Genomic DNA, 27174 nt, shown 5'->3' on the forward strand with positions numbered 1-27174 from the left:
GTCGCCACCCGCCACTTCCTCTCCTCCCCTCCTGCCGTTTCCATGGCAACCGCCCCGACGGCCCAAATGTCTGCTCCGGCCTCTCCTCCAGATGGGTTTGCCTTTTGTCGTCACGGCGATGTTTCTCGCATCGCTCCGTCGCTCTCCCGTTTATTCCATTTGCGTAGCTGCCAAGCGCTTAAGAGACAAAATCCCAAATTGATGATTCCAAACGGCTCTAAAAATAATGTTGACAGCAGACGATACAGAAGCATGAACAAATTAGCGTACGCTAAATGCAAAGGCATAAAAAAAAACAACACTTAAAAGGACAGTGTAATATTTGACCACCAGATGTCGCTGTATAATGTAGTGCAACCAATATCTAGTGCTGCAAAGCCGAAGGGAGATAACAAGATACAGACTCATTTCCTTGACCAGGTTTTTGTTTTTTTATGGGTACCGTTAGCAGCAAGATGCCAGCCAATCATGTTAGCTCCCTCCAGATGAGCCTCATGTTATGTAAAATAAATATTCATATATAGAGCACTTTTTTTACCTAAAAAATAAACTCAAAGTTTGGGTAAGTTACTTGAGGTTTTACAATAGTATATTACGATATTTGTGCAATAGTTGATCAGTCAAAATTTTGCTGACCACTAAACAATGGATGCAATGTGAGTCAAAACCGTGTTGAGGCAGTGAGAGCGCCGAGTCCTAACCACTTCACCAGCACTGATATAGTTGACATATGAAAAGCCATTTGATTTTATCTTATCACACTATTTTCATTTACGGTAGCAGAGACGAATGTTGGAGAATGAAGAAAACTGAAAGTTTTTCTTATAGATATGTAGGGGGAATTGCTTTAAGTTATATTTATTCGGTTTAGAATCTAATTCAGTGGTTACCCAGTCGGACAGCAGATGGTGCTCAAGATCCCCACTCAAATTAGTCCCCAAAGTACAGTGTCAATGTATCCTAAAGGAAACAAACTTCTAAACATATTTTATTTTAGCTTCAAATTATCGATTTTGCAGTTTATTGATATTGATGATAGTAAATGTAAATGGTAAATGGTCTGCATTTATATAGCGCATTTCAAGTCAATGAAGACCTCCCAAAGCGCTTTAAATGATGATACACACACTAATAAATAATGCAACGTGGTTATATTCTTAACAAACTATGATTTATTTACCTGGCAAAGAAAATCAAATAAAAAGATGGAACAAAGGAGATTGTTGACAAAGGAACTCGCAGTTTTAAAGAGGAGGAGGGGGAGGAGAGATTCTGTAGCGGGTGAAAGTACTGACCAATAAGTCTGATTTTAAGATAATCAGCTTATTTCACGGATCAGGAGTGACTTCATTGCGTGTCCAAGAACGGTTTGTTGCATTATCTTTTTTCCCGTATTACCTTTTGAAACAAAACCCTTCCATGGAGGAGGGAAGGCCATATGGTCGTTGAAGAAAGCCAGATCTTTCTGTCTTTTTGGAGATTGATCCTGTGGAATTTCCAGCTGATTGACTGGGAGGGACTGATCCACGGACGATCCAGGCCTCATGGTTGGCGTGCGCCAGGATTCCTTGCTGAGAAGCCATGGGTCTGGGCTTTAGCCTTCTGTGTCCCCATTGTCCAGGGGGGCAAAGGCAAGCCAGGCACAAAGTAAATGGGGCAATTTCCGCCTGTGCTTTTAAATGCAGCTCATGTCATCAGTCACTGGAGGTGTGTCCTGTGACCGATTGGAGTTCCTACTGCAACAAGCCATGCAAGGCGCCTATCTGCTTATCGGGGGCATTAGGGTTTCAGTGTCTTGTCCAAGGACACTCCGTCATTTTACTCGGAGGAGCCGGGAATCGAACCTCTACCTCCTAAGCTACTGCCGCCCACGGTGTATCTGATGAGGAATCAGACTTTGAAGGATATTAAATAAATACATTGTAAATTTTATGTTGGTATTGTGTTTGTAGTTTATGTTGTTAATACATGATTTAATCATGGCTGCGCGTTCTCAATGAGGTTTATCACTCACAATTTGAGCTACGATAAAGCTAAAAAAATTGTTATACCAAGAAATTAGCGGTGCGCGTTATACATGAATGTGCGTTACACAAGAAAGAATACAGTACGAATTATTTGACCCCAAAAAAAATCACATTTGTATGATAGTTCATCGGTTTTACTTATTATTAAATCCATTTTCCTTAATAATTGACGTTTCTTTTACCACTGGGAGGCGCTAAATAATACACAATGTCCCTTGGAGACATATCGAGAGCAGCAATGGACTGACGGTGCATTTTGATACTAAAAAAGAGGACTGTCACTTTCCATCTGACTAAAGATGCACAAAATTGCACTAAAGCAGTTCTGAAAGAATCTTTTATTTTGGAGGAGCTAAAGTGTAGCCTGGAGAGAAAAAAAGCTTTTAACTAAATATCTTCAAGTTCAAAGTCAGGCTGAAAAAAAAGCAGGTCAGAGATATATATATTTTTTTTAATGTGGCCTTGCATGAACCTTTTTAAATTTATATTTTAACAAATTATGAGTGTTTTTGCTCTAATTGAAGAACTACAGACACGGCACAAATGAGAAAATATAGTTCCATCCAACCAAAACAACCAAAGTATTTTACAATTTCTTTCCCCCTTTCTTTTCAATTTTAAGTGGTCTTTTTTCAGTGTGAAGCTGGAAGCACACTCCCCGAAATGTATATTTAAAATAAAGATCAAAATATGTAAAAAAAGAAGAAAATGAAAATAAAAAAGTGTAGTAAAATAAGAAAATGGGTACCTAAAATGAGCAAAACGATCTGCCAATAGAACAAGTAAATTCTACTTTGAAAGATCCTGTTCAAATTTAAGGATCATATACAGTCAAATGAAAAGGTTTGGATACCCCTGATGATTTTTAAGAATTTCCTTTATTGATCGGTTGTTCGGATTAGCTATTTCTGTTAAATGAGGGCAGGCAGGACATCAACATGGAAAACAATGACCCAACAGCTTCTGCTGTTGGCACAGTCATATCTGCAGTGTAGTTAATGAAAAGCAGGTGGGCAATCCTCCAGCTAATGGGTCCACTGGCGCCCTCTGGGTTGTTTTGCTGTCTCCTAGCAATTTCAGCAAAGGTTTAAGAATTTTCCTTTTCTTTTGTTTTATTTTGGTGCATCCATATTAAAAAGAATATACGATTTTAAACAAAAATAAAAAGCATAAAGGGATACTCAAATAGTATGTGTTTTTTGCATAATACCTATATGTCATCGGTATATTCCAATTATTTTCAGAGATAATGAATCTTGAAGACAGTCTCTCGTCTTTGAGTTCATGTGAAGGACATCAGCAGCCTAGCAAGCCAGTCACCATATCAGTTTACATGTGAATTAGTCGAATAGCGTTTGAGTGTTTTAGGTTTTGGTAGTTTTTGTGAAGAATGCCTCGGTAATGTGTGCAGCAAGGGTACAAAAAATGGAGAGCAGGCAAAATGGGGCCAACTGGCAAAAATAACACACACAGAGGGGCTAAACCTGCCGGGACACTAGCCGGTTGCTAAAAATGGCTAATCAGGACCGATCGACGTAAAAACGTGAGGCTGGCTTACTGAAAACATGCAGTAGGCGTCCAGGATACCTGAGAGCCAACGGTAAAAAAAACTATCACGGCAACAAACACAAACTCAGCCTAATTGGAAAATTAAAATAAGCAAAATGAACTAGCAGCAGAACAAAAATATTTCGCGTAGAAATATAAAAGTTGTCCTTCTTTTGCTCTATTTGGTTTCTTCTCAATTTTCTGTTAAGACTTCTGGCAGTGAGCAATACGTTTTCTCAACCTGGTTGTTTTGCCACACTTGTGGGAAGAATCTCCCGGTACTTGTCACCTTTTATTCCTGTCAAACTTTGCGCTGACCTGCAGCAAACATCCCAAAATAGATTCTCAGCAAGAAAAGTCCACTTATGGCCTTTGGACTTAAACCATCAAAATCACTTTTGACAAGTTCTTGAATGACTGGTGGGATTCTTGAGAATGCGAGCACATTCTCATGAATTTGAACCTAGCAAGGAGTATTCCCATATAACATCATTTATGTACACGTGTAATTTGCAGGCCAGGATCAAAGGAGAGTTAGCTCTCCCTGTGTAGATGGAGTCTCTTCGGGTGGTTTTCCCCACCTGGTTTTTCTGTGCCCCACCATATCTATTTCCCATTCAATATACAGTAGTTCTTTAGATAGTGTGTTGGGAAGACTGGATGTTATTTTGTTAGTCTTTTTCACTTTGTGTGCTTTGGGTGTGTTAACTGCACAGACACTAGGTGGTGCAAGAGAGTGATGTTCAGTGATGTTGCAGTGTTTTTTGTCTATTTTTACACTTGCCAGCTACAAGTGTTTAATCATTTTAAAACAATAACGTTATTCTTTTTTGTCGATGATATTTAAAGTCATAGCTGTTTCCAATGAGTATAAGTTTACAGGTCAGTGTAAGCAACTAAAAACGAGTTTGAGTTAAGCTCAGTATTTCTCAACCAATTTTTTGCTCCAGTGATGTACCACAGGTACATTATTTTACTCTTAATAAATAAATCCACATCTTAATAATCATTTGATTGGCAGAGCGAGAAAGCATTATATAAAATCTAGCATATTATCGTTTTAGTTTAACTGAGCTGTGTGCCGAATCAAAATCCTTGGTGTCATTATCGCCCTCTGTCATGAGGCAAGAGAATTGCATGTCTCACTCTGAGAATTGCGTCCCTCACTCGGTATGTGAAAATTCCGCGAATTTGAAAGAAAATTGTGAAGTTAAATGAGAAAGAATAACAAAAAATATCTTCATTGTATTTTTTATTTTACATTTATATTCCCATGATGACGGGTGAGGCATAGCCTCCCCTGCCTCCCCTGAGTGCTCTTACCTGTGCAAGAGTGCTTCCCTTTCTCCTTAAAAAGTGTCTTTTTGTAAAATTAAAAAAAAATATATATATATATACAGTATATTGTTTGTTTGTTTTTATGCTTTATTTAGGTATTTATCATTATTTTATTATTATTATTTAATTATTATTTTGTGTGTACAATATATTTATGTAAGGAGAATTGCTTTAAATGATATTTTTAGGGTTTAAAACCTAATTCGGTGGTTACTGAGTAGACCATCGGCTTTCCCACCATAATTAGTCCCCAAAATAAAGTTTAATTTTATTCTATAGGCATTCTAGGCAGCAATTCTCAAAACATAGTGTATTTTAGATTGTAAATTATTGACTTTGCAGTTCATTGATATTGATTGATCTATGCAAAGGAAAAAAATTAGACAAAGCAAGAAAATTAAAAAAGGACATTGTTAAGAAGAGAACTCCCAATGATATAGAGGGGGTGGAGGAAGGGGAGTATTCAGTAGCGGTTGAAAGTACTGATCAATAATTCCGATTTTAAGATAGATCAGGAATCATTTCATAGCGTGTCAGAATAATATTATTTATGCCTAGCACAAAACGGTTTGTTTCAAAATCTTTCTCTTTGGTTACCTTTGGTCGAACAAAAACCTTGAAAATGTTTTCCTTGAATACAAGATCCCTCTCTCCCATTCCGATTTCATCGGCTGCTGCTTTCAGACGATAGAGAGGGAGAGAAAGATCCATGGGCAATCCAAGCCTCGGGGTTGGAGTGCGGCAGGCTTCCTCGCCGAGGGGGCCAAGGCCCTGGGCTTCGCCTTTCTTTGTCCCCATTGTCCAAAGGGGCAAAGGCCAGTTATGGGCCGTTGTCCTTGAAGAAAGAGAGAGGGAGCAGGCTTTCGCGCCTGCCCTTTTGAATGCCGGTGAGGTCATTGGTCACCAAAGGCAGGTCCTGTGACAGGCCTAATTTTCCTGATGATTTTTTTTAAAATAAAGTTCTCCGATTGACTGATTGATTAATAGACGAATTTCATTCGGACACGCTACAGAATAAATCTCTGGGATGAATCACGACGGCATACATAGGCACGTAATTTATTTTTTGATTACAAATGAACACTCTGAGGTTTCAAAACATTACTATTTTCACTGGGCTAAATTATGGCTGACAAAGTCTCTTGGAAAAGTTGCACCATTAACTCTTGTGCAGCATGTGTACTTTTTTTTTTACAGCAAATTAAAAATATTAGGAGAAAATTGCACAAAAAACACTGAAATTTACAAAAAGTGTCTGTGCACCCCACTGGATTTAAACAGATCTTTTTATGTATTTTCCAGAAAATGTTCTTGTCTTCATCCAGACTTGTTCTTCCGGGCATCAGGCCCAGAAAATAGAGCGCCGATCATTTCCTGCAGACCTCCAGATTATATCTCATAATCTAATCCAGCAGTACAACAAATTGGTGCACTAATCCTTTCATAGCATGCCAGGAAGCAGCTACGCCTGTTTTTCTTCTTGTTCTTGTCTTGAGTTTCAAATAGAGGAACGAGGCACAGTGTCCTATATTTGCATCTTGAACACAAGTCACAATGAATGAGGTAAACAATAGTGAAATTAGAGCGCCAGAGTACTCGGGAGGCAGGTTTATTTGAAGAAAGAGGGACAGAAAGTGAAAAGGGCGCAAATAGACTCGGGGATTCTGAGTTCAAATCTTGGCCACGTATTGAAGTTGGCAAGGCGAGATGGTACAGAGGACCAATTGCGTACACAAAGTACATTACTTTTGTGTTATTGATGAGAGTAAACACTAAATGAGGAGTGATATTACAGAATGTTGCTTGAAAAATCTTTTGGAAAAGTTCCTAAGCTTAAAAAATGAGTCCGTTCTGCCATATGTAGCAATCGGTGTATGAACACACAAATACCTACAAATATATGCCATATGTTTTTTCATGGGCAGCACGGCGTCGCAGTGGTTAGCGCTTGTGCGGCACAGTTCATGTCATGGGAACCTGTCGTGGGTTCAAATCCAGCTCCAGACTTCCTGTGCGGAGTTTGTATGTTCTCCCCGTGGTTGCGTGGGTTTCCTCCGGGCACTCCGGTTTCCTCCCACATTCCAAAAACATGCATTTCAGGTGAATTGGCCGGTCCAAATTGTCCATAGGTGTGAATGAGCGAATGAGTTGTCTGTCCCTGTGTGCCCTGCGATTGGCTGGCAACCAGTTCAGGGTGTCCCCTGCCCACTGCCCGATGATTGCTGGGATGGGCTCCAGCACCCCCGCGACCCTACTGAGGATAAGCGGTTGCAGCTAATGAGATGAGATGAGATGTTTTTTCATACCAGTAGGCATTGTGTATGAAAATGTATTGCTGCTAACCCTCGTTTATCGCGGGCGTTACGTTTCAAAAGGAACCTGTGATACAAAAACTGAAATACTCATGATGTCAAACTCATTTTAACTCGGGGGGCCACATGATAGAACAAACATTCTCTCGGGGGCCGGAGAAGTAGATTAGAGGAAAAAAAGGGAGAAAGAAGTAGAGAGGGTAGGACAAAGAAAAAGAGAAAGGGAGAAAGAGAGAGAGAAACACAAGAGATTAAATGAGAAATGGAGAAGGAGAAAAAAGAGAGAAAGTACAAAATCCAAAGAGAAATACAAAGAGAAGGAGAAAAGAGAAAGAGGGAAGGAGAAAGCAAGTGAGAGAGAGAGAGAAAATAGAGAAAAATGAAAAAGGAAGAGAGCAAAAAAAGGTAAAAAGACACGGAGAGAAAGAGGAACAAAGAAAGAGAAAAAGAGAGACACACAGAGTGAAAGAGAGATAGAGAGTGAGAGAAAAAGGAAGGATGAGAGAGAGAGAGTGAGAGAGAAATCCAAGTACAGCGTTTGTGAAAGGCACCTGGCTAGTGCAAGGTGGATATATTTCAACCTGCGGCTTGTTTTTCTCTTGCGCTTCTCTAAGCGTTGTCTCGCGGGCCGGATTCAATCCCTTAGCGGGCGTGATCCAGCCCACGGGCCGCCTGTTTGACACCCGTGATGTAGAGGATATACTAAAGCACCGCCAGGCTGTACATGTTATGATTTGATGGTAGTGATGAACCCATGTGTGGGAAGCAGGAAATAAATACAAGTACAGTCTCTTTGTGAGAGGCACCTGGCTTTGGCAACATCAGGTTGACATATTTCAAACTGCAGCTTGTTTTTCTCTTGCGCTTCTCTGAGTGTTGTCTCGCGGGCCGGATTCAATCCCTTAGCGGGCCTGATTCGGCCCGTGGGCCGCCTGTTTGACACCTGTGCTTTAAAGGGTTCCGGAGAATTAATTGAAAGTAATCCAGTTAAAGTAACCCTACCCAACCCTGCTCAGTGATAAACAATTGTAAAACCAATAGGTGAAAAAGATGAAAAGCTCGGCCAATTTGACCCACCCCCTCGTTAATACCTTAAAATCCGGACTATAGAGCGCACCTGATTATAAGCCGCACCCACCACATTTTAAGAGGAAAACCGATTTTGTACATACACAAGCCGCACCTGTATATAAACTGCATGCGCCCACATTAGAAAATTGTAACACAAACACTAAATTGATCCAGACCCGACTTCAAGTCCCACGATTGAAACTAAATGTCCTTCATTAAAGTCCACAGTCCAAAAATCACAGCCGGCAAAATGAACGGAAAATGATACCGGTACTTAAGGTTTGATGCAGACCTGCAGAGTCAGGGTCCCGTTGAAAGTAATCCAGGGAAAAAAGTGTATATTTCCAAAGGTAAGGGTGGGAAAAATATATCAGATGAACACATTTACTCACTCAACTCCTTTTTCTTTAACCAACTTTTTACCCTCTCTTCTTTCCTTGTCTGTCCCTCATCTTTAGCGGTCCCCACTCAAACTCGGCACCCCGCGTTTGTTCCGCCCCTCATTTTTCGTTCACCCGTGCAACATATCAGAATAAGTGTCTAAAATAAATACAAAAAAATACATGACAAAAATATACAGTTGCAAATACATATTATACATGGGTTACACATATTTACAAAGAAAGACGGTACACCGAGAGAGTTTTCAAAGCTTTAATAATAATAATAATATAGCTTTCATCCCAAACTGTGTCTGTCACAGGGCAGTTAATGGTAGCAACACTCGAGCGCCGCTGGCGGCCGTTAGAAAAATGACATAAATTGGCCGCATCACTGAATAAGCCGCAGGGTTGAAAGTTAGGGAAAAAAAGTAGCGGCTTATAGTCCGGAATTTACGCTAGTTGTGAAGAACTGCAGTTCACATTCTGTCCTCATGAGCCAGGTCAGACTCACTGATGAGCTGGTTTTGGCCAACTCATTGAGTTTGGCTTCAAGTTTATATATATTTTATATTATATACACTGTATTAACCATAAATCTTAATGGATGTCTTTAACTATATTGTCTTTGTATTTTCGCACCATGCTTGCAGGACAGTTTTCCCGCCCGCTTCGGGGGAATCCACTTTGTGAACCAGCCATGGTACATCCACGCCCTCTACACTGTCATCAGGCCCTTCCTCAAGGACAAAACCAGGAAGCGGGTAAGCAAGTAGTCCAACATGAGTCTCGTTTTTCTCCCCTGTGGGCGACCTTTGTCTAGGAACCACTCAGGGTGGTGCAGAAGCACAGTGAAGAAACACAGATCAGTGTAGTATTAAGGTCTTCATACGGACAGGGTTGGGTAGATGGGAAATCAGGTAGTGTCTGGTCTATCACCTTACATCTCTGAGTAAAACACACAATAAGAGACATTCATTTAGCTCATGAGGAGATGTAGTCAGTTCTAGCCCTGATTCTCATCCACCCAAAACCTCACCAACTCCCATTTTATTCACAGAATTGTTGGGGGAAGGAGCAAAGGGACAATCCATTTGTATACAGGTGAACATCAAACATAAGAATTCAGCTTTACTCCTCGGGCAAATAGTTGATAGGTCTGAACAGCTCACGTCGCCAAAGGGTGATACCGATATACCTACCTACATACCTACCTACCAACTGAGCCACCAACCGATATACCTACCTACATACCTACCTGCCAACTGATCTACCAACCGATATACCTACCTACATACCGATATACCTACCTACCTACATACCTACCTACCAACTGATCTACCAACCGATATACCTACCCATATACCTACCTACATACCTACCTACCTACCCACCTACCTACCTACCTTCTTGCCTGCCTACCTACATACCTGCCTATGTACCTACCTGCTTATGTACCTACCTACCTACCTACCAACAAAGCCACCTACTGTACCAACTTACTCGATGAACTACCTACCTACCACCTGATCTACAAACCGATATACCTACCTACATACCGATCTACCAACCGATATACCTACCTACATACCTACCTACATACCTACCTACCAACTGATCTACCAACCGATATACCTACCTACGTACCTACCTACCTACCCACCTACCTACCTACCTTCTTGCCTGCCACCTACATACCTGCCTATGTACCTACCTGCTTATGTACCTACCTACCTACCTACCAACAAAGCCACCTACTGTACCAACTTACTCGATGAACTACCTACCTACCACCTGATCTACAAACCGATATACCTACCTACATACCTACCTACCAACCGATATACCTACCTACATACCTACCTGCCAAACCTCTTTGAAGCAAGGAAAATACTGCTCCACTGTAAGGGTCTCTCTAATGCTCAATATGTGTAGTAGATGCATTCTAAATTTACAAGAACCCTATCAGGTATCGAGGTAACAAACTCAATCTGCGAAGGTGACCTTCCAAGAGTTGGTCAGGAGATACTCGTAATCCAGAAAGGCATGCAAGGGTTTGGTACACTGGATTAATACATTTTTTAAAAAAAGCTAAGAAAAGAGTGTTTGGTATGTGACCTGGTGTTTGAAAAGTGACAATGGAGAGTCGTGATAGGAGGGAAACCTCCTCAAGTGACCGCAGCTTGTGGAGGAAAATGTAACCAGAAGGTAAGTGACCAAATAAGGTTAAGTCGAGAGACATAGAGGGAAGGAAGGGATGGAGAAGGAACCCACAGAAACCCAGTAACCAGACAGGAACATGACAACCTTCCCCTAATGTTTTTGTCTCCTGCTCAGATCTTTATGCACGGCAACAACCTGACCAGCCTCCACCAACTGCTGCATCCAGAGATCCTGCCATCGGAACTGGGAGGGATGATGCCGCCATACGACATGGGGACCTGGGCCAGGACTCTCCTGCAGCACGCCTACGATGAGGACGGCGACCCGGACGCAGCGCAGGACATAGGACTCGAATCCTACGACAAAGACCTTTCACCCAAAACTATGAAAAGGTACTACTTACCGTAAATTCCAGATTATAAGCCGCTACTTTTTTCCCCAAACGTTCAACCCTGCGGCTTATTCAGTGATGCGGCCAATTCATGTCATTTTTCTAACAGCCGCCAGTACAAAAGGTAAGATTTAGACCGCTGGAATATATGCGCCGAGGAAGACTGCAACTTCTTAGCTTGTGCACAATTTAAATTAGCTTAGACATATCCTCACCATCTAAATTGCAATAAGAAAGGTACATGACGCAGCTTTCAAGCTAAAAGCAATCGTGCAGTCCGATAAAGAAGGAAAAAGAGCTACTGCACGTAAACTTTACCTTGCGAGTGTGTTGCTAGAGTGTTTTTGAATAAGGGAGCGTGGGACGATGTCTATATGACAAAGTCTCTCGCCCATACTGAAGGAAGACGACTTTGATGACGTTAGTTATAAGAAGGGAGATGAGGACAGTTTACCGGGATTTTTACAACTACCGTATAATTTATTTAACAGACTGTGTTGCGAGCGTGTTCCTAGTAGCGTTTTGCTACCCTTCACAGGCACGGTTTGGGATGAAAGTTATAATATTATTATTAAAGCTTTGAAAACTCTCTCGGTGTACCGTTTTTCTTTGTAAATATGTGTAACCATGTATAATATGTATTTGCAACTGTATATTTTGTAATGTATTTATTTTAGAAACTTATTCTGATGTTTTGCACGAGCAAATGAGAAAGAAGGGGCGGGGCAAACGCAGGCTGACGGGAAGTGGAGTAAAGGTGAGACGTGTTTGTGGACGCAGCGGACAATAGTGGATATATATTTTTCCCACCCTTACCTTTGGAAATATAAATTTTAAGTACCGGTATCATTTGCCGTTCATTTTGCCAGCTGTGGTTTTTGGACTGAGTACTTTATATTCAGTTACAATCGCGGGACTCAAAGTCGGGTTTGGGTTAATTTTGTGTTTGTGTTACATTTTTTTAATGTGGGCGCGTGCGGCTTATGTACAGGTGTAAGTACAAAAGCGGTTATCCCCTTAAAATGTGTCCGGAATTTGCGGTGCTTACATACTGGAGAGTGAATTCTCACGCGCGCTCGAAGTTTTCTTTAATTGTAGGATGAAAATGGCGAAAGTAGTAAAAGGACTGTTTCAAATACAGTTCTGTACTCTGATGCTAACATGTAGCATGTCGCTAGGTCCCAGTCGGTGGTGGAACCGGGCGTCCTGAAGAGACCGGAGAAAGTCAAATGTGAAGAAGACAACATGCAGCCGCTCTTATCGCTGGACTAGAAACCGACACGGTGGACTTAGCGGATTTCTTCAAGTCCATTAAACTCGCAAATAATGAGACGGATGGACGGACGGGAGGACGGACGTTGATTTTCCCCCCAAAACGGGACTTTGAGGTAGGGCGGCAAATTTCCCTTTACAGGAGAACAAAAGGGACCAAGCTCGATTTACTTCTCGCGTACTCCTCTATTTTGATTTCCGATGACCAACATTTTAATCGGACGGTGTGTATTATATGACCACTAGAGGTCGCTGTGTGTGTAGCGCAACCAAAACTAGTGCTAAAAATCCCAAAACGGGAAAACTAACTACGGCGATTCAAATGACCAAAATGCCACATTTTATTTCTCTTTCACCCAGGATTTTTTCCTGAAGTTTTTTTTTAAACCACCAGGTGGCGCTAAAGTATTATACACTGTCCTTTCAAAAAGACAATGTCATCTCAACCAAATATTTGACCACTTATTGGAATATTAATCACTAATTCATGAACATGATTAGTTTTAGCCATGGACGAGTGCTCGTATTTTCTAATGTATCAGTACTAGTATCGGTTTTCTTGTTTTGGCCAAGAGAAGAAGAAGAAGATGAAGAAGAAGAATATGGGATCCAAAATTAAAGAAATGGTAAATTGGCATGAAATAAATCCAATATGAAGGAAAGATTTGGATTTAAAGGGACACTGTGTCATTTTTGACCACTAGATGTCGCTGTATTGTGTAGTGGAACTGAGGACGAGTGCTAAAAAGCACAAGGGAGAACACAAGCTACGGAGGCTCAAAGTGAACAAAACGCAAAATTTTTGTTCTTGGATTTAACACCAGGAAGAAAGAAATGAAGGGAATAGAAAAGAAAAGAAAGGAAATAGGAATTGTAAAGAAAAGAGGGAGGGGGCAAAAAAAAAATAAAAAAGGAAAGAAAATGGGGAAAAAAAGAACAATAGGAGGAAAAGGAAAGCTTGAAAAAAAATCTTTCTTTTCTATTCCTTTTTCTTTTTCTTTATTTCTCTTTTTTTCTATTTTTATTTTTCCTCCTCTTTCGTTTTCTCTTATTTTCTCTTCTATTTACAAGTGCGTTTTGGTCACTTTGAGTCTCTGTAGTTTGTTTTGTTCCTTTGCGCTTTGTAGCACTTTTTGCGACATTTAGTGGGAAAATATGTATCTTTCGTAGTAAGGCGGGGGGGATAAAACTATCCCCGTAAAGGCTGCTAGTTTGAGACCCCTGCTTCAACAAAAAAAAATGATGTACACGGATGGTATCGATCCCTAGTATCGGTATCTGTATCGGTCTGGAAATTGTGATACCAAACTGTTCTAATTCGAAGTACCGTATTTTCCGCACTATAAGGCGCACCGGGTTATAGGGCGCACCCCCCAAAAATAGTTTTTGGTCCTATATTTGACATACATAAGGCGCACCGGATTATAAGGCGCTACAATGGGAGCGTCGACAAAACGGTCAGATAGTTCAGTCCAACTTCTTACCCCCTTAACATTCCGAAAGCTTGCAAAGACGCAAATACGTGTCGTAGACACGTGCGGATGCGGTGTCCGTACGATGTCACTCAAATGCATCGTTCCAAATATCATTCGGAAAGTTAAAGTCTTGGGATTCAAGAAATGCCAACCATTCCTTAGTTTCTATTTTCTTTTTCGCTCGCAACTTTACTGTGCATATGACAATAAACACTTGGAATTGAGTTTAATTTAAAAATAGGCACTCCATTCCATCCATTATCTGCACCGCTTATCACAGAAACATCGAGTTCAGTCATAAACAAGATACAGGAAAAATATATAGCCAGAGTAGCTCACCAAAGTCGTTGTGTTCGATAATAATGTGCAGCCATGGTCCTCTTATATCCGTGAGTTTAGTAAATCCAGGAGAATAAAATATTAACGAAGACAGATTAGTAAAAAAATGCTTTTTGTATGCCGTCAACCACGTGCTATACACATTCATTTTTTTTCGGCCAATTGCAGGCTTTGTTTTGCCTCTTCAGCCAATGCCAGCCTGTAAATGATAAAAAGGATCCGCTCCTTGACCTCCGAATAACTTTAGCCAATAGTGATCGATTCAACTGATGATTGACACATCTTTTTCGGCCAATTGCAGGCTTTGTTTTACAGCTTAAGCCTATGCCAGCCTGTAAATGATAAAAAGGATCCGCCCCTTGACCTCCGAATAACTTTAGCCAATAGTGATCGATTCAACTGATGATTGACACATCTTTTTCGGCCAATTGCAGGCTTTGTTTTACAGTTTAAGCCAATGCCAGCCTGTAAATGATAAAAAGGATCCGCCCCTTGACCTCCGAATAACTTTAGCCAATAGTGATCGATTCAAATGATGATTGACACATTGGTTAGCCAATGAAACGCCGGTAAATTAATCCCAGCATACACCGCGGACTACTTGGCCTTCGGGGGAAAAATCTAGTCGGCGGCTGCTTGCCTTAGTTGCAAGACTTTGCGACTTAATATTGATCCATATATAAGGCGCACTGTATTATAAGGCGCATGGTCAGCTTTTGAAAAAAATGAAGACTTTTAGGTGCGCCTTATAGTGCGGAAAATACGTTAGCTCCAAAACAAACAGTAAACCACTTTGTGATATCCAAGCTAGGCTATCTTAGCAAAGACGGCTTAATTGACCGTACATGGAAAATGTTATCTCATTATCCCACCTGTGGTTTGTTTTTTATCCAGATTCGAGTACCGAAAAGATTGACTTCCCATAATGCTCACGGCCGTTTTTGTCCTCTGTAAATTGTTTTTATGCACTCGTGATATCTTAGCTATTGTACCTCTTGTCATTTTAATTCCACATTTAACTAAAAGAAAGACAGGAAACACATTAACACAAAAAAACTTGACTTTTATTTCTTCACATGCAGTCTTTGACACAATGTAACATGTCGGCGTTTTGAATGTCCTTTGGTTTTTTTTATTTATCACAAATGCTTTTTTTATTTTTTTATTTCTATTTGCTGCATAAATCAGCCTCGTCGGTGGTTTTTTTCATTTAAAATGTTTCACTTTCTTGCTGTAAAAAAAAAAAAAAAAAAAACTGTTTCTTCTTCATGTCTTCCACGTGACCTGGAAATAATCGTGATTGTTACTAGACACAAAGAGTATTTCTCACTTTCCACCAGAAAAAAACACAGTGACGTGTATCACTCCCTTGCATTGTCAACCGAAAGTCTGTAATTAAAGGGACAGTGTGTTTTTTTATGACCACTAGATGGCGCTCTGTTGTGTAGAGCCACCGTAAACCAGCGCTAAACAGCATGATGAAGAAAAAACGAATTTTGTGTACCCCCCCAAAATTTGTGATTTTTTTTCACATATATAAGCCGCACTGGACTATAAGGCGCATGGAATGAAAACTACAGTAAGAGCGTTGTTGTCATAAAAAAATGTATTTATTTATTTCATAGAGAATAAATAACCATGATGACATCTGGTCTCACAACTAAAATTCATTTTAGCTGCAAATCATTAACACGTCAACCACAAGAGGGCACTCGAAGACCGTTCTGTGTGTTGCTCAAAGGCAGAACAGTTACAGTAGTATTTGATAGTAACTGTGCATTTCCAGTATAAAATCCGGTTTCGCCACTAAAATTAATTTCAGCAACAAACAAATAACATGTTAACCACAAGAGGGCGCTCCAAGACCACAAGTGTTTCCTAAAGGCAGAGCAGTTCATCGTATGCAGTATTATTTAATAGTAACTATGCATTTTCAATTGTATACACCGTATTTTCCAGTATACAGTAATCCCTTATCACGCTTTCTTTACTTCGCTGATTTTTATTTCGCATTGTGTTCTGCATTCTGATTGGCTAAACCGAGAAAGACGCTTTTTATGGCCAACAAAGTTGGACATCTCGACCTGCTCAACTTGCTCTGGAGCCATTTGCAGATCTTCGGTGCTCCCTAGTGGCTCCCTGGTGCTTTTTCAAAAAATGTTTGATAATGGAAAAATAAAAGGTAAATGCAGTATTATAAAATGACCACATGATGGCAGCAAAGTATTCTGTAAAGTTTAGTGGATCATGTCCTTAATCCATACAGTTGTGCTTCAAATCGTCAAGATTATTTTTTAAATTATAATTTGTTGGTACTAAGGTTAAGAACAAAAATATACAAAGTACAGTACTTTTACTTGTTACACAAATACTTGAGCCTATGAACTTGAGAAATTAATAAATGAAAGTTTTTACTTTGCAGGTTTTGACTATCGATGTTTTTGTGGGATTACCGTATAAAGCATACTGGATTATAAAGCGCATTTTTAAAATTATGGCCAATTTGCGCCTCATAGTCTGGAATATACGGTAAAAAGTACGGAGGCTCAAAGTGACCAAATCACACCATTTATGATTTGTTTTATTTTCATTTATTTATGATTGCTTTCCTAGATTTTCGTAAGGTTTTTGGGTACCCGTAGCAGCAAGATGGCCGACAATGATGTCATCTCCCTTTAAGTGAAACTTATGTAAAATAAATGCCGGTATTTTAAAAAATGCATGTTTATATGATAGTTCATGTATTTTTGTTTATTACCTCAATCAATAAAATCGGGTCTTTTGACCACTAGGAGGCGCTAAATAATACACACTGTCCCTTTAATAGGGATGGATGTCATTGGACAGTGTGTATTTTTTGACTGCTAGGCGTCACACTATCATGTAGCGCAGCCGAAAAACAAGTGCTAAAAAGCACAAGGAAGAAAATGAACTATGGGGACTCAAGGTTTTTTGTCTTTTTGGGCACCCGTAGCAGCAAGATGGCAGACAATTCTGTCATCTCCCTTTAAGTTAAGGTTATGTTAAGTAAAATAAATGCCAATTTTATCGAAGGTATCTCGAAAAATGCATGTTTATACGATAGTTCATGTATTTTTGCTTATTACTTTAATCAATAAATCTGGGTCTTTTGACCACCAGGAGGCGCTAAATAATACACACTGTCCCTTTAATATTTCAGGGACTGATGTCATTGGACAGTGTGTATTATTTGACCGCTAGGGGTCACTCTATCATGTAGCGCAACCGAAAACAAGTGCTACAAAGCACAAGGAAGAAAATGGACGATGGGGACTCAAGGTTTTTGGACTTTTTGGGTACCCGTAGCAGCAAGATGGCCGACAATTATGTCATCTCCCTTTAAGTGACCCTCATACATGATTAAATGCGTGTTAATATAACAGTCCATGTATTTCTGTTTATTACTTGAATCGATATAGCTTTTTTTCACCACTAGGAGGCGCTAAATAATACACACTGCCCCTTTAATATCTTTGGTATGAATGTCATTTGACTGTGTACTTACTGAAGTGGATTTCAAAGTTATTAATAATATTCACTCAAATGTTTTATATAACTTTGTTTCTATGGTTAAGTGTTATTATAACTATTATGAATATTGTTTATTTAGCTCAGCCAATGTCAACAAATGTATTTATTTATTCCGGAATAATCCGAAAGCAGGGGTCTCCAACGTGGTGCCCGTGGGCACCAGGGTGCCCCTCGAGGACAGTTGAGGTGCCCGTGGACCTGTTCTGGAAATAGTCGGGTCATTGTGATTTTCTAGTAAAATGTTTTTTTTATGGTTTACTATTACTATTTAACCATAGTTTACCTGGTGATAATATAGTAATAACATGATCAATTATTTTAGAAATTTAAATAAATTATTTTTAGTTCTAGGGCTTATGGGCAAAAATAATAGAGTATAAAACAAATTAAGCCATTAATGAAGAGAATGAGAATCTATTTGTGTATTAGACACATTTAAAAATTCATACAACAAACCAGTTTATAGGTTTTATAAAGCTAATGATAAAAAAATGTGCATTTCTTTTAGCTAGCTATCTGGCTACCTTTTTAGCTTTGTAGCTAGCTGTCTTACATAGATATTTAGCAAGTTATCTAGCTATCTTTTTGTATTTTTGGAATGCTATCTAGCTAACATTTGATCTGCTTTGCTAGTTATAAAGCTAAATGTTGGCCTCCTTTCTAGCTGGCTAGCTAGCTATCTGGCTACTTTTTTAGCTTTGTAGCTAGCTGTCTTACATAGTTATTTAGCAAGTTATCTAGCTAGCTTTTTATAGTTTTGGAATGCTATCTAGCTAACATTTGATCTGCTTTGCTAGTTATACAGCTAAATGTTGGCCTCCTTTCTAGCTTGCTAGCTAGCTATCTGGCTACTTTATCAGCCTTGTAGCTAGCTGTCTTACATAGTTATTTAGCAAGTTATCTAGCTATCTTTTTATATTTCTGGAATGCAATCTAGCTAATATTTTATTCGTTATAATTATAAAGCTATTTTTGGCCTCCTTTCTAGCTAGCTAAATAGCTATCTGGCTACTTTTTTAGCCTTGTAGCTAGCTGTCTTACATAGTTATTTAGCAAGCTATCTAGCAAGCTTTTTATATTTCTGGAATGCTATCTAGCTAATATTTTAGCTTTTATAGTTATAAAGCTATTTTTGGACTCCTTTCTAGCTCGCTAGCTATCTAGTTTTTAGTTTTCTATTTAACTATTAAGTTGGCTTTTTACTATTTTAGGTAGCAATCTATCCCCTCTTTAGTGTTTTACCTGTTTACTAGTTAACTATCAAGCTGCTCCTTAGCTATTTAGCAAGCTATCTAGCTGACGTTTGACCTGTTTTGCCAGTTTTCAATCTAAAGTTTGGCCTTATTTCTAGCTAGCTAGCTCGCTATCTATCTATCTATCTATCTAGTTTTTAGTTTTCTATCTGGCTATTAAGTTGGCTTTTTACTCCTTAAGCTAGCAATCTAGCCCTTCCCTAGTGTTTTACCTGTTTACTAGCTAACTATCAAGCTACTCTTTAGCAAGCTATCTAGCTGACATTTTAACTGTTTTGCTAGTTATCAAGCAAAATGTTGGCCTCATTTTTAGCTAGCTAGCTAGCTATCTATCTAGTTTTTCGTTTTCTATCTGGCTCTTAAGTTGGCTTTTTAATCCTTTAGCTTGCAGTCTAGCACCTCTTTAGTGTTTTACCTGTTTACTAGCTAACTATCAAGCTACTCTTTAGCTATTTAGCAAGCTATCTAGCTGACGTTTTACCTGTTTTGCCAGTTTTCAATCTAAATTTTGGCCTTATTTCTAGCTAGCTCGCTATCTATCAATCTATCTATCTATCTAGTTTTTAGTTTTCTATCTGGCTATTAAGTTGGCTTTTTACTCCTTAAGCTAGCAATCTAGCCCTTCCCTAGTGTTTTACCTGTTTACTAGCTAACTATCAAGCTACTCTTTAGCAAGCTATCTAGCTGACATTTTAACTGTTTTGCTAGTTATCAAGCAAAATTTTGGCCTCATTTTTAGCTAGCTATCTAGTTTTTCGTTTTCTATCTGGCTCTTAAGTTGGCTTTTTAATCCTTTAGCTTGCAGTCTAGCACCGCTTTAGTGTTTTACCTGTTTACTAGCTAACTATCAAGCTACTCTTTAGCTATTTAGCAAGCTATCTAGCTGACGTTTTACCTGTTTTGCCAGTTTTCAATCTAAATTTTGGCCTTATTTCTAGCTAGCTCGCTATCTATCTATCTATCTATCTATCTATCTATCTATCTATCTATCTATCTATCCATCTAGTTTTTAGTTTTCTATCTGGCTATTAAGTTGGCTTTTTACTCCTTAAGCTAGCAATCTAGCCCTTCCCTAGTGTTTTACATGTTTACTAGCTAAGTATCAAGCTACTCTTTAGCTATTTAGCAAGCTATCTAGCTGACGCTTTACCTTTTTTGCCAGTTATCGAGCTAAATTTTGGCCTCATTCCTACCTAGCTAGCAAGCTATCTAGTAGATTAGCTATTTAGTTGGCCTTTTTCCTTTTATAGCTAGCTATCTATCAAGTTACTTTTTTAGCTATTTAGCAAGTCAGCTAGCTAAGTTGCTAATTTAGAAAATTTCTAACAAAACTGGGTGCCCTTTGTGCTAATTAGCAACAAAAGTAGCTCGACGCTTGGAAAAGGTTGGAGACCCCTAAAGTGAAGTATTTTCCATGATATATGATTTATATTCTTATTTTAATACTCACACATTACAAGCAGGTTGCCAGCCAATCACATTCAAGCAGCCATTGGAAAGGTGACGAATCATATTTGCTTTCACAAATTCCACATTTTGCTGACGTACAAATAAAAGTGGACACATTTTGTCACACACTGCCTCGGTTTTATTGTCATGTTTACCCTTCTTAAAGGGACAGCGCGTTTTATTTGACCACTAGATACAACTGTATTTGATACAACTGAAAACAAGGATGTGTCTTTTTTTACCACTAGGAGGCGCAAAATAATACACACTGTCCCTTTAATATACATATATAAATATTAATTCAGTATGATGTGCCACAAATGACTGTTTTTATTAAAATGTACGTGAATTTATAACAACAATAAATAGTGTTACAGAATCTTTTATGGTTTAAATTGTTAAAGGGACACTGTGTTGTATTTGACGGATAGATGTTGCTGTAGTGCAACCGAAAACGAGTGCTACAAGGAATAATACAACTTAGTGACTCAAAGTGACCAAAACGCATCTTCTGTTTTTTACCACTAAAAGGCTCAAAATAATACACACTGTCCCTTTAAAAAAAAAAACGCTATCGGCTGATTATTGTTTAATGAACGAGCACTGTCTGTCACGTTTGCTCTTCTTAAAGGGACAGCGCGTATTATTTGACCATTAGAAGCAACTGTACCGTGTCTTGCAACTGAAAACGAGTGCTACAAAGCACTAGGACGGGTCTTCTTTACCACTAGGAGGAGCTCAATGATACACACTGTCCCTTTAAAAAGGCTTTTAACTTGCATTGTGTTATGTTTACTTTTAAAGGGACAGTGCGTATTATTTGACCACGAGGTATCGTGCAACTGAAAACCAGTGCTACAAAGCACAAGAAATAATACAAACTACAGAGACTTAAAGTGACCAAGCCCATTTGTCTTTTTGATCTATTTAGGTACCCGTAGCCCGTAGCAGCAAGATGGGGGACAATTATGTCAGCTCCCCCTAAGTGAGCCTCGTGTTACATAAAATAAATGAAAAAGTCTTGACCTACTTCATGTATTTTTGCTTATTATTCAAGTGAATAAAGTTTTTACCACCAGAGGGCGCTGAAAATACACATTGTCCCTTTAAGGAACACAAACTTCTGCAAAAAACTCTTGAAATAAAACAAAAGCAAAACGTATTCACATCTGAATTCACACAACCTCGTTATTTATATTATTCATCAAATTTTGAACCACAGGCATCAAATTCACACCATTTCGCCACCTAGAGCGTTTTGCCCATGCTAGTTAGCAACATGCTAACTCCTAAAAGTGGTTCTAACAAATCTGTTCCAGCAAGAAAAGAATGAAAACGATTACCGTATATTAAGTTAACATCTATCTTGATTCCGGACTGATGAAAGTGATGAAAACGGTGTCCGGAATTTACGGTAAATATGATATCAAAACATTTAACCCGCTATAGTTGCTAACAAGAGTTTAATGAAAGGATTGAAACTCACGTCAACATGCTAATCGATTCATTTTCAATTGTGTTTTGTCATCAAGTCTGCTCATTAAGACTCAAAAACAAACATGACTTAAAATTTGCAGTATGTTCTCATGTACAGTTCTTTGTGAAAGTATCGCCCCCCCCAAAAAACTTTTTGTCCCACTGCCGCATTTCAGACTTCAAACTCAAGCTACAAAAATGATCGTGAAACACAAAAAGCGAAATAGAACGACATTATTTTCAATATTTTAAACCACAACCAACCGACTTTAGACGTTCCCTGATGACTTCTGAATGATCCAATGTCGACCTAAATGACTATCAATGACAGAGTGCACCTGTGTGTAATCAAGGCTTGGTTTAAAAGCGCGTGCTCCAGTGTTCTCGTTTGCCCGCGTCCTAGACGCATCATTTTTGCTGGGGACGCATAGTGTCAAATCAACGTGCGTCCCCGAGACACAACTTTTTTGACACAAAATTGTCACAAATATTTACCGCACTCCAAACTTTTCGTCAGGCAGATCCGGCAGATGTTGTTTTGGTCTCGCGGTTCGAGTTTTCGTCTGCACGCCGATCTCGTTGCTTCGAGATGACGTCATTGTTGTGGTGTTTGTCGTCGAGGGAAGGTGATGGTTAAGTATGCCTCCGAAAAAACAGTTACTATTAGGTGAAAATCAACACAAAATTGGTAATTTCTTCAGTGTCAATAATAAGTCAAAACATAATGCAGAAACTGAAAAAACGGCGGAGAAATTCTTCGAAAGATCGCGGAGGCAAGGAAAACACGTGTGTTGAAGCGAACGATTCGACGAAAGAAAATAAACAAAAACATACTCCTAGCAAGAAACGGACTTTTCTGCCAAAATATATCGAAATAAGAAAAGCAAAAAAAAAACACTGCAAACATACCAAGGCCTCGCCATCCTTCTAAACCTTTAGGGGAAAACTAATCAGAGAAGAAACCAAAAGGCCCATGATTACATTGGATGACCTGCAGGCATACACAACTGAGGTCGGACAATCCGTGAAAAGGACAACTTTTTTGTCATGCTTTGCATAATCTTACACTTTAGGGAAGATTGGCAAGGAGTGTTTTCGTACTAATTCTGTAGTATTTCTGTGATATTTTTGTAGTATTTACATTGTAGTTCTTTTGTAGTATTTTTGTCATACTATTTCATAGTATTTTTGTATCATAGCATTACAGTAGTGGTATTTTTGTAGTATTCCTGTAGTATTACTTTTTTGGTATATCTTTAGTAGTTTTGTTTTAGAATATTAATGAAGTAGTTATTTTGTACTATTAATGTAGTATTTCTGTGATATTTTTGTAGTATTTACATTGTAGTTCTTTTGTAGTATTTTTGTCATACTATTTCATTGTATTTTTGTATCATAGCATTACAGTAGTGGTATTTTTGTAGTATTCCTGTAGTATTACTTTTTTGGTATATCTTTAGTAGTTTTGTTTTAGAATATTAATGAAGTAGTTATTTTGTACTATTAATGTAGTATTTCTGTGATATTTTTGTAGTATTTACATTGTAGTTCTTTTGTAGTATTTTTGTCATACTATTTCATTGTATTTTTGTATCATAGTATTACAGTAGTGGTATTTTTGTAGTATTCCTGTAGTGATACTTTTTTGGTATATCTTTAGTAGTTTTGTTTTAGAATATTAATGAAGTAGTTATTTTGTACTATTAATGCAGTATTTCTGTGATATTTTTCGTAGTATTTACATTGTAGTTCTTTTGCAGTATTTTTGTCATACTATTTCAAAGTATTTTTGTATCATAGCATTACAGTAGTGGTATTTTTGTAGTATTCCTGTAGTATTACTTTTTTGGTATATCTTTATTAGTTTTGTTTTAGAATATTAATGAAGTAGTTATTTTGTACTATTAATGTAGTATTTCTGTGATATTTTTGTAGTATTTACATTGTAGTTCTTTTGTTGTATTTTTGTCATACTATTTCATAGTATTTTTGTATCATAGCATTACAGTAGTGGTATTTTTGTAGTATTCCTGTAGTAGGTTTTTTTTTTGTATATCTTTAGTAGTTTTGTTTTAGAATATTACTGAAGTAGTTATTTTGTACTATTACTATAGTAGTTTTTCTTCTTTGTGTAGTAAATATTATTGATGTTATATAATAGTCGTCTGTAGTATGTACAGCCCTTTGAGACTCCGAGTGATAAAGGGATATACAAATAAATATGACTTGACTTGAAAGAATATCATAAAAAGGCCCGTTAAGCGTTCGCAACAATCCACATGGCAGACGCAAATATCATGTGATATTTTGTTCTGGTCAGATGAGACCAAAAAGTTCCATTTTGGGCTGAATGCAAAACGTTACGCTTGTCGTAACAGCAACACTGCACATCACCCTGAAAAGACAATCCCCACTGTCAAACATTGTGGTGGCAGCATCATGCTCTGGGGTTACTTTTCTTCAGCAGGCACTGGGAAGATCTTTAGAATTGGAGCCAGAAAAACTGTAGGGGTCTGCAAGAGACCTGAGAATGGTGTGCAGGTTCACCGTCCAACAGGACAACGACCCTCAACATATAGCAAAATCTACAATGGATTGGTTTAAAACTAACAATATAAAGGTGTCAGATTAGCCAAGCCAAAATCCAGACCTCAATCGTAGAGAGCATTTGTGGAAAGATCTGAAAAATGCTTTTTACAAACGATCCCCATCAAACTTTAAGTAACTTAAGCTGGTTTGTAAGGAAGAATAGGCAAATATTTCTGTTTCAAGATGTGAGAGACATACCCAAAAAAGGTCTTAAAAGGGGGGCAATATTTTCGCAATGTCTACATTTCAATTTTCATTTTTCAGCAGAATATAAAATATAGAATACATTTGGTTTCATTCCGCGACTTTCTTTCACATGTTGTTGATAATAGAATAGAAAATAGTTTTTTTTTTATCCATAAGTTTGAAGCCTGAAATATGGCAATACAGTGGAACCTCGGTTCTCGACCATAATCCGTTCCAGAACCCTGTTCGAAAACTGATTTGTTCGATCACCGAAATCATTTTTCCCATTCAAAATAATGGAAATCGTTTTAATCCGTTCCAACACCCTGATTGTTTACCTTGAATGTTTAACGTAAACATAAAGCTAACCTAGGCTAATCGTACGTTCGCGTTATCGTAATCTTCCGTACGAAAGATTACGCTAACATGAACGTGTAAACATAAAAAAAAAGAATAAAGAAAATAATTATGAATAGGATCTACCCCCGTGCGCCGCTCAGCATCGCACCCTAGCACTCACGCATTACCGGTGTCCGAACTCTGATTTTTTGACCGAACAGCGAAGCAAGAATTTCTCGAAATTTTTGGTCGGACTCCGATTTGTTGGCGTTCGAAAACTGAGGTTCCACTGTATGTCAAAGTTCCTGGAGTGGGGGCCAACACTTTCGCTAGGCACTGTATGTAAGTGCTAACAGAGTAAAGTCACTGAATGATATCAGTTGAACACGATAGTATTCCAGGGTAAAGGTATTGAGTAAGACATCGGTAACCACCGTAAGCGACGGGAATGCTAGCTTTGTAGCCAACATGCTAGTATTTCTTGGACTAAACACGAGTTGGTCAAGCTAACGCTAACTTCCTGTCTCGAGATACAGGATTCCGATATACAAATACAAATATTTCCTTGAACATCAAATAATAATAAAAACATATGTGGATTTGTCACGATTTTAAAGCTAGCTAGCATTAGCATCCTTAGCATTTGTTCAAAGGCACATGTAGAAATCCACATGATCAGTGTCTTTAAAAAGACAGTGTGTCATTTATGTCCTCTAGATGTCGCTGTATTGTGTAGAGCAACCAAAAATGAGTATTAAAAAGCACAAAGAAGAATACAAACTACAGTGACTGAAAATGACCAAATCGTACCATTTTTCTTCTCCTTTTTAAGCCCCGCCTTCACAAGGTTTTTGGTTCTTTTGGGTACCCGTAGCAACAAAATGTCTGACATGATGTCAGCCCTCTAGTTGAAGCAAATGTTATATCAAATAAAGACTAAATTCGTAATCTACGTTTATATGATAGTATTTTCCTATTATTCAGATCAATATTTTTATGGATACTGAATTATCATTAGGAGGTGCCTAAATATACACACTGTCCCTTTAAACGCCTAAGAAATCCTTCTTTGATTATTTTCAAATGAGCCTATAATTTCTGCCTTTATACCAGTTGACTAAGTATATTTTAATCCTACTACTTGTAATAACATGTTAATAACATAGTAATAACACAGTTATAACACGATTAGTTATCTTAAAAATATATTACAGGAACCCCTCTGCAAAATCAGTAACAAATAGGTAACTTTTAGCTTCAAAAAGTTTGGTGAGCCCTGATCCAAACTCAGTGTAGTGAGGAGAGGCAGGTAAAGTTGTGCCTCACCTGTCTTGATGAAAATATCAAATTAAAAATGTATTAAATGCGTTTTTTTGGTCAGTATTAAAGTTCTCTCTGGTATGAATTTTCTTGTTTAAGTTCTTTGAATTTCCTTATTATATGATGAATATTATTAATAAAATGAGTATGTAACGTATGTCTGTGCTGGGTCTCTGCAGATGCAGAGTGAGGCACGCAGTTCTCATGCCTCCTGGCAGGGGGCAATAGTGAGACCAAGGACTATTGTTGCGTGAGGCATTCAAGTCCTGTACCTGATTCAGGAAATGTGACCGTTGTAAACCATTTTCAGGTAGTCATGTCAATTCTGCAGTCACATAATAAGCACCTCACCTTCATTTTTATTGAATTGGTCTTATTTATAGACTCTGAAAATTCAACCTGGCGCATTTAAAAAAGAAAAAAAGGAATAAATAGAAAAAAAAAAATCAGTTTGTGGCCCTACTGCCCCGATCTGGCCTTCTGTTGCTCTAGTAGGGACTTGAGAGCCGGTGGCATTGCGGTGGGTGGCGCGGCAGGGGTGAAGGGTCGAAGGGGGTACTGAGCATTTTTCCCGGGGACGTAGACACACTGGAAGATCCTTTGGCCTGAAAATACAGATACAAAAAATTTAAAGGGACAGTGTGTATATAAATCACTGTATTGTGCAACCGAAAACGAGTGTTACTGAGCAATA

At 38.5% G+C, this 27174-nt stretch overlaps 2 protein-coding genes and 1 long non-coding RNA gene across 8 annotated transcripts in view; 1 reads left to right on the forward strand and 2 right to left on the reverse strand.

The window, feature by feature from the left end:
* Positions 1-8428, reverse strand: part of LOC148346230 (uncharacterized) — a 145123-nt gene extending 136695 nt beyond the window's left edge. The window contains exon 1 of the long non-coding RNA XR_015848272.1: positions 8343-8428. This is a non-coding gene — a long non-coding RNA (uncharacterized LOC148346230). The remainder of the gene's footprint in view (positions 1-8342) is intronic.
* clvs2 (clavesin 2) overlaps positions 1-15963 on the forward strand; it is a 29875-nt gene extending 13912 nt beyond the window's left edge. The window contains exons 6-8 of the mRNA XM_088324963.1: positions 9330-9440; positions 11014-11231; positions 12409-15963. Coding sequence (XP_088181089.1) covers positions 9330-9440; positions 11014-11231; positions 12409-12502 — 423 coding nt within the window. The 3' untranslated portion in view covers positions 12503-15963. The remainder of the gene's footprint in view (positions 1-9329; positions 9441-11013; positions 11232-12408) is intronic.
* Positions 15964-20288: 4325 nt separating this feature from the next.
* LOC148346239 (uncharacterized) overlaps positions 20289-27174 on the reverse strand; it is a 74092-nt gene continuing 67206 nt past the window's right edge. For 3 of the 6 annotated variants that reach the window (XM_088324958.1, XM_088324956.1, XM_088324960.1), the window contains one exon: positions 20289-27085. In XM_088324958.1, coding sequence (XP_088181084.1) covers positions 26940-27085 — 146 coding nt within the window. In that variant the 3' untranslated portion in view covers positions 20289-26939. The remainder of the gene's footprint in view (positions 27086-27174) is intronic. The other 3 variants (XM_088324957.1, XM_088324959.1, XM_088324961.1) reach the window with 3 other exon arrangements.

This window comes from Urocampus carinirostris, chromosome 20 (assembly GCF_059441175.1).
Source record: "Urocampus carinirostris isolate Australia breed hairy pipefish chromosome 20, RoL_Ucar_1.0, whole genome shotgun sequence".
Classification (NCBI taxonomy): Eukaryota; Metazoa; Chordata; class Actinopteri; order Syngnathiformes; family Syngnathidae; genus Urocampus; species Urocampus carinirostris.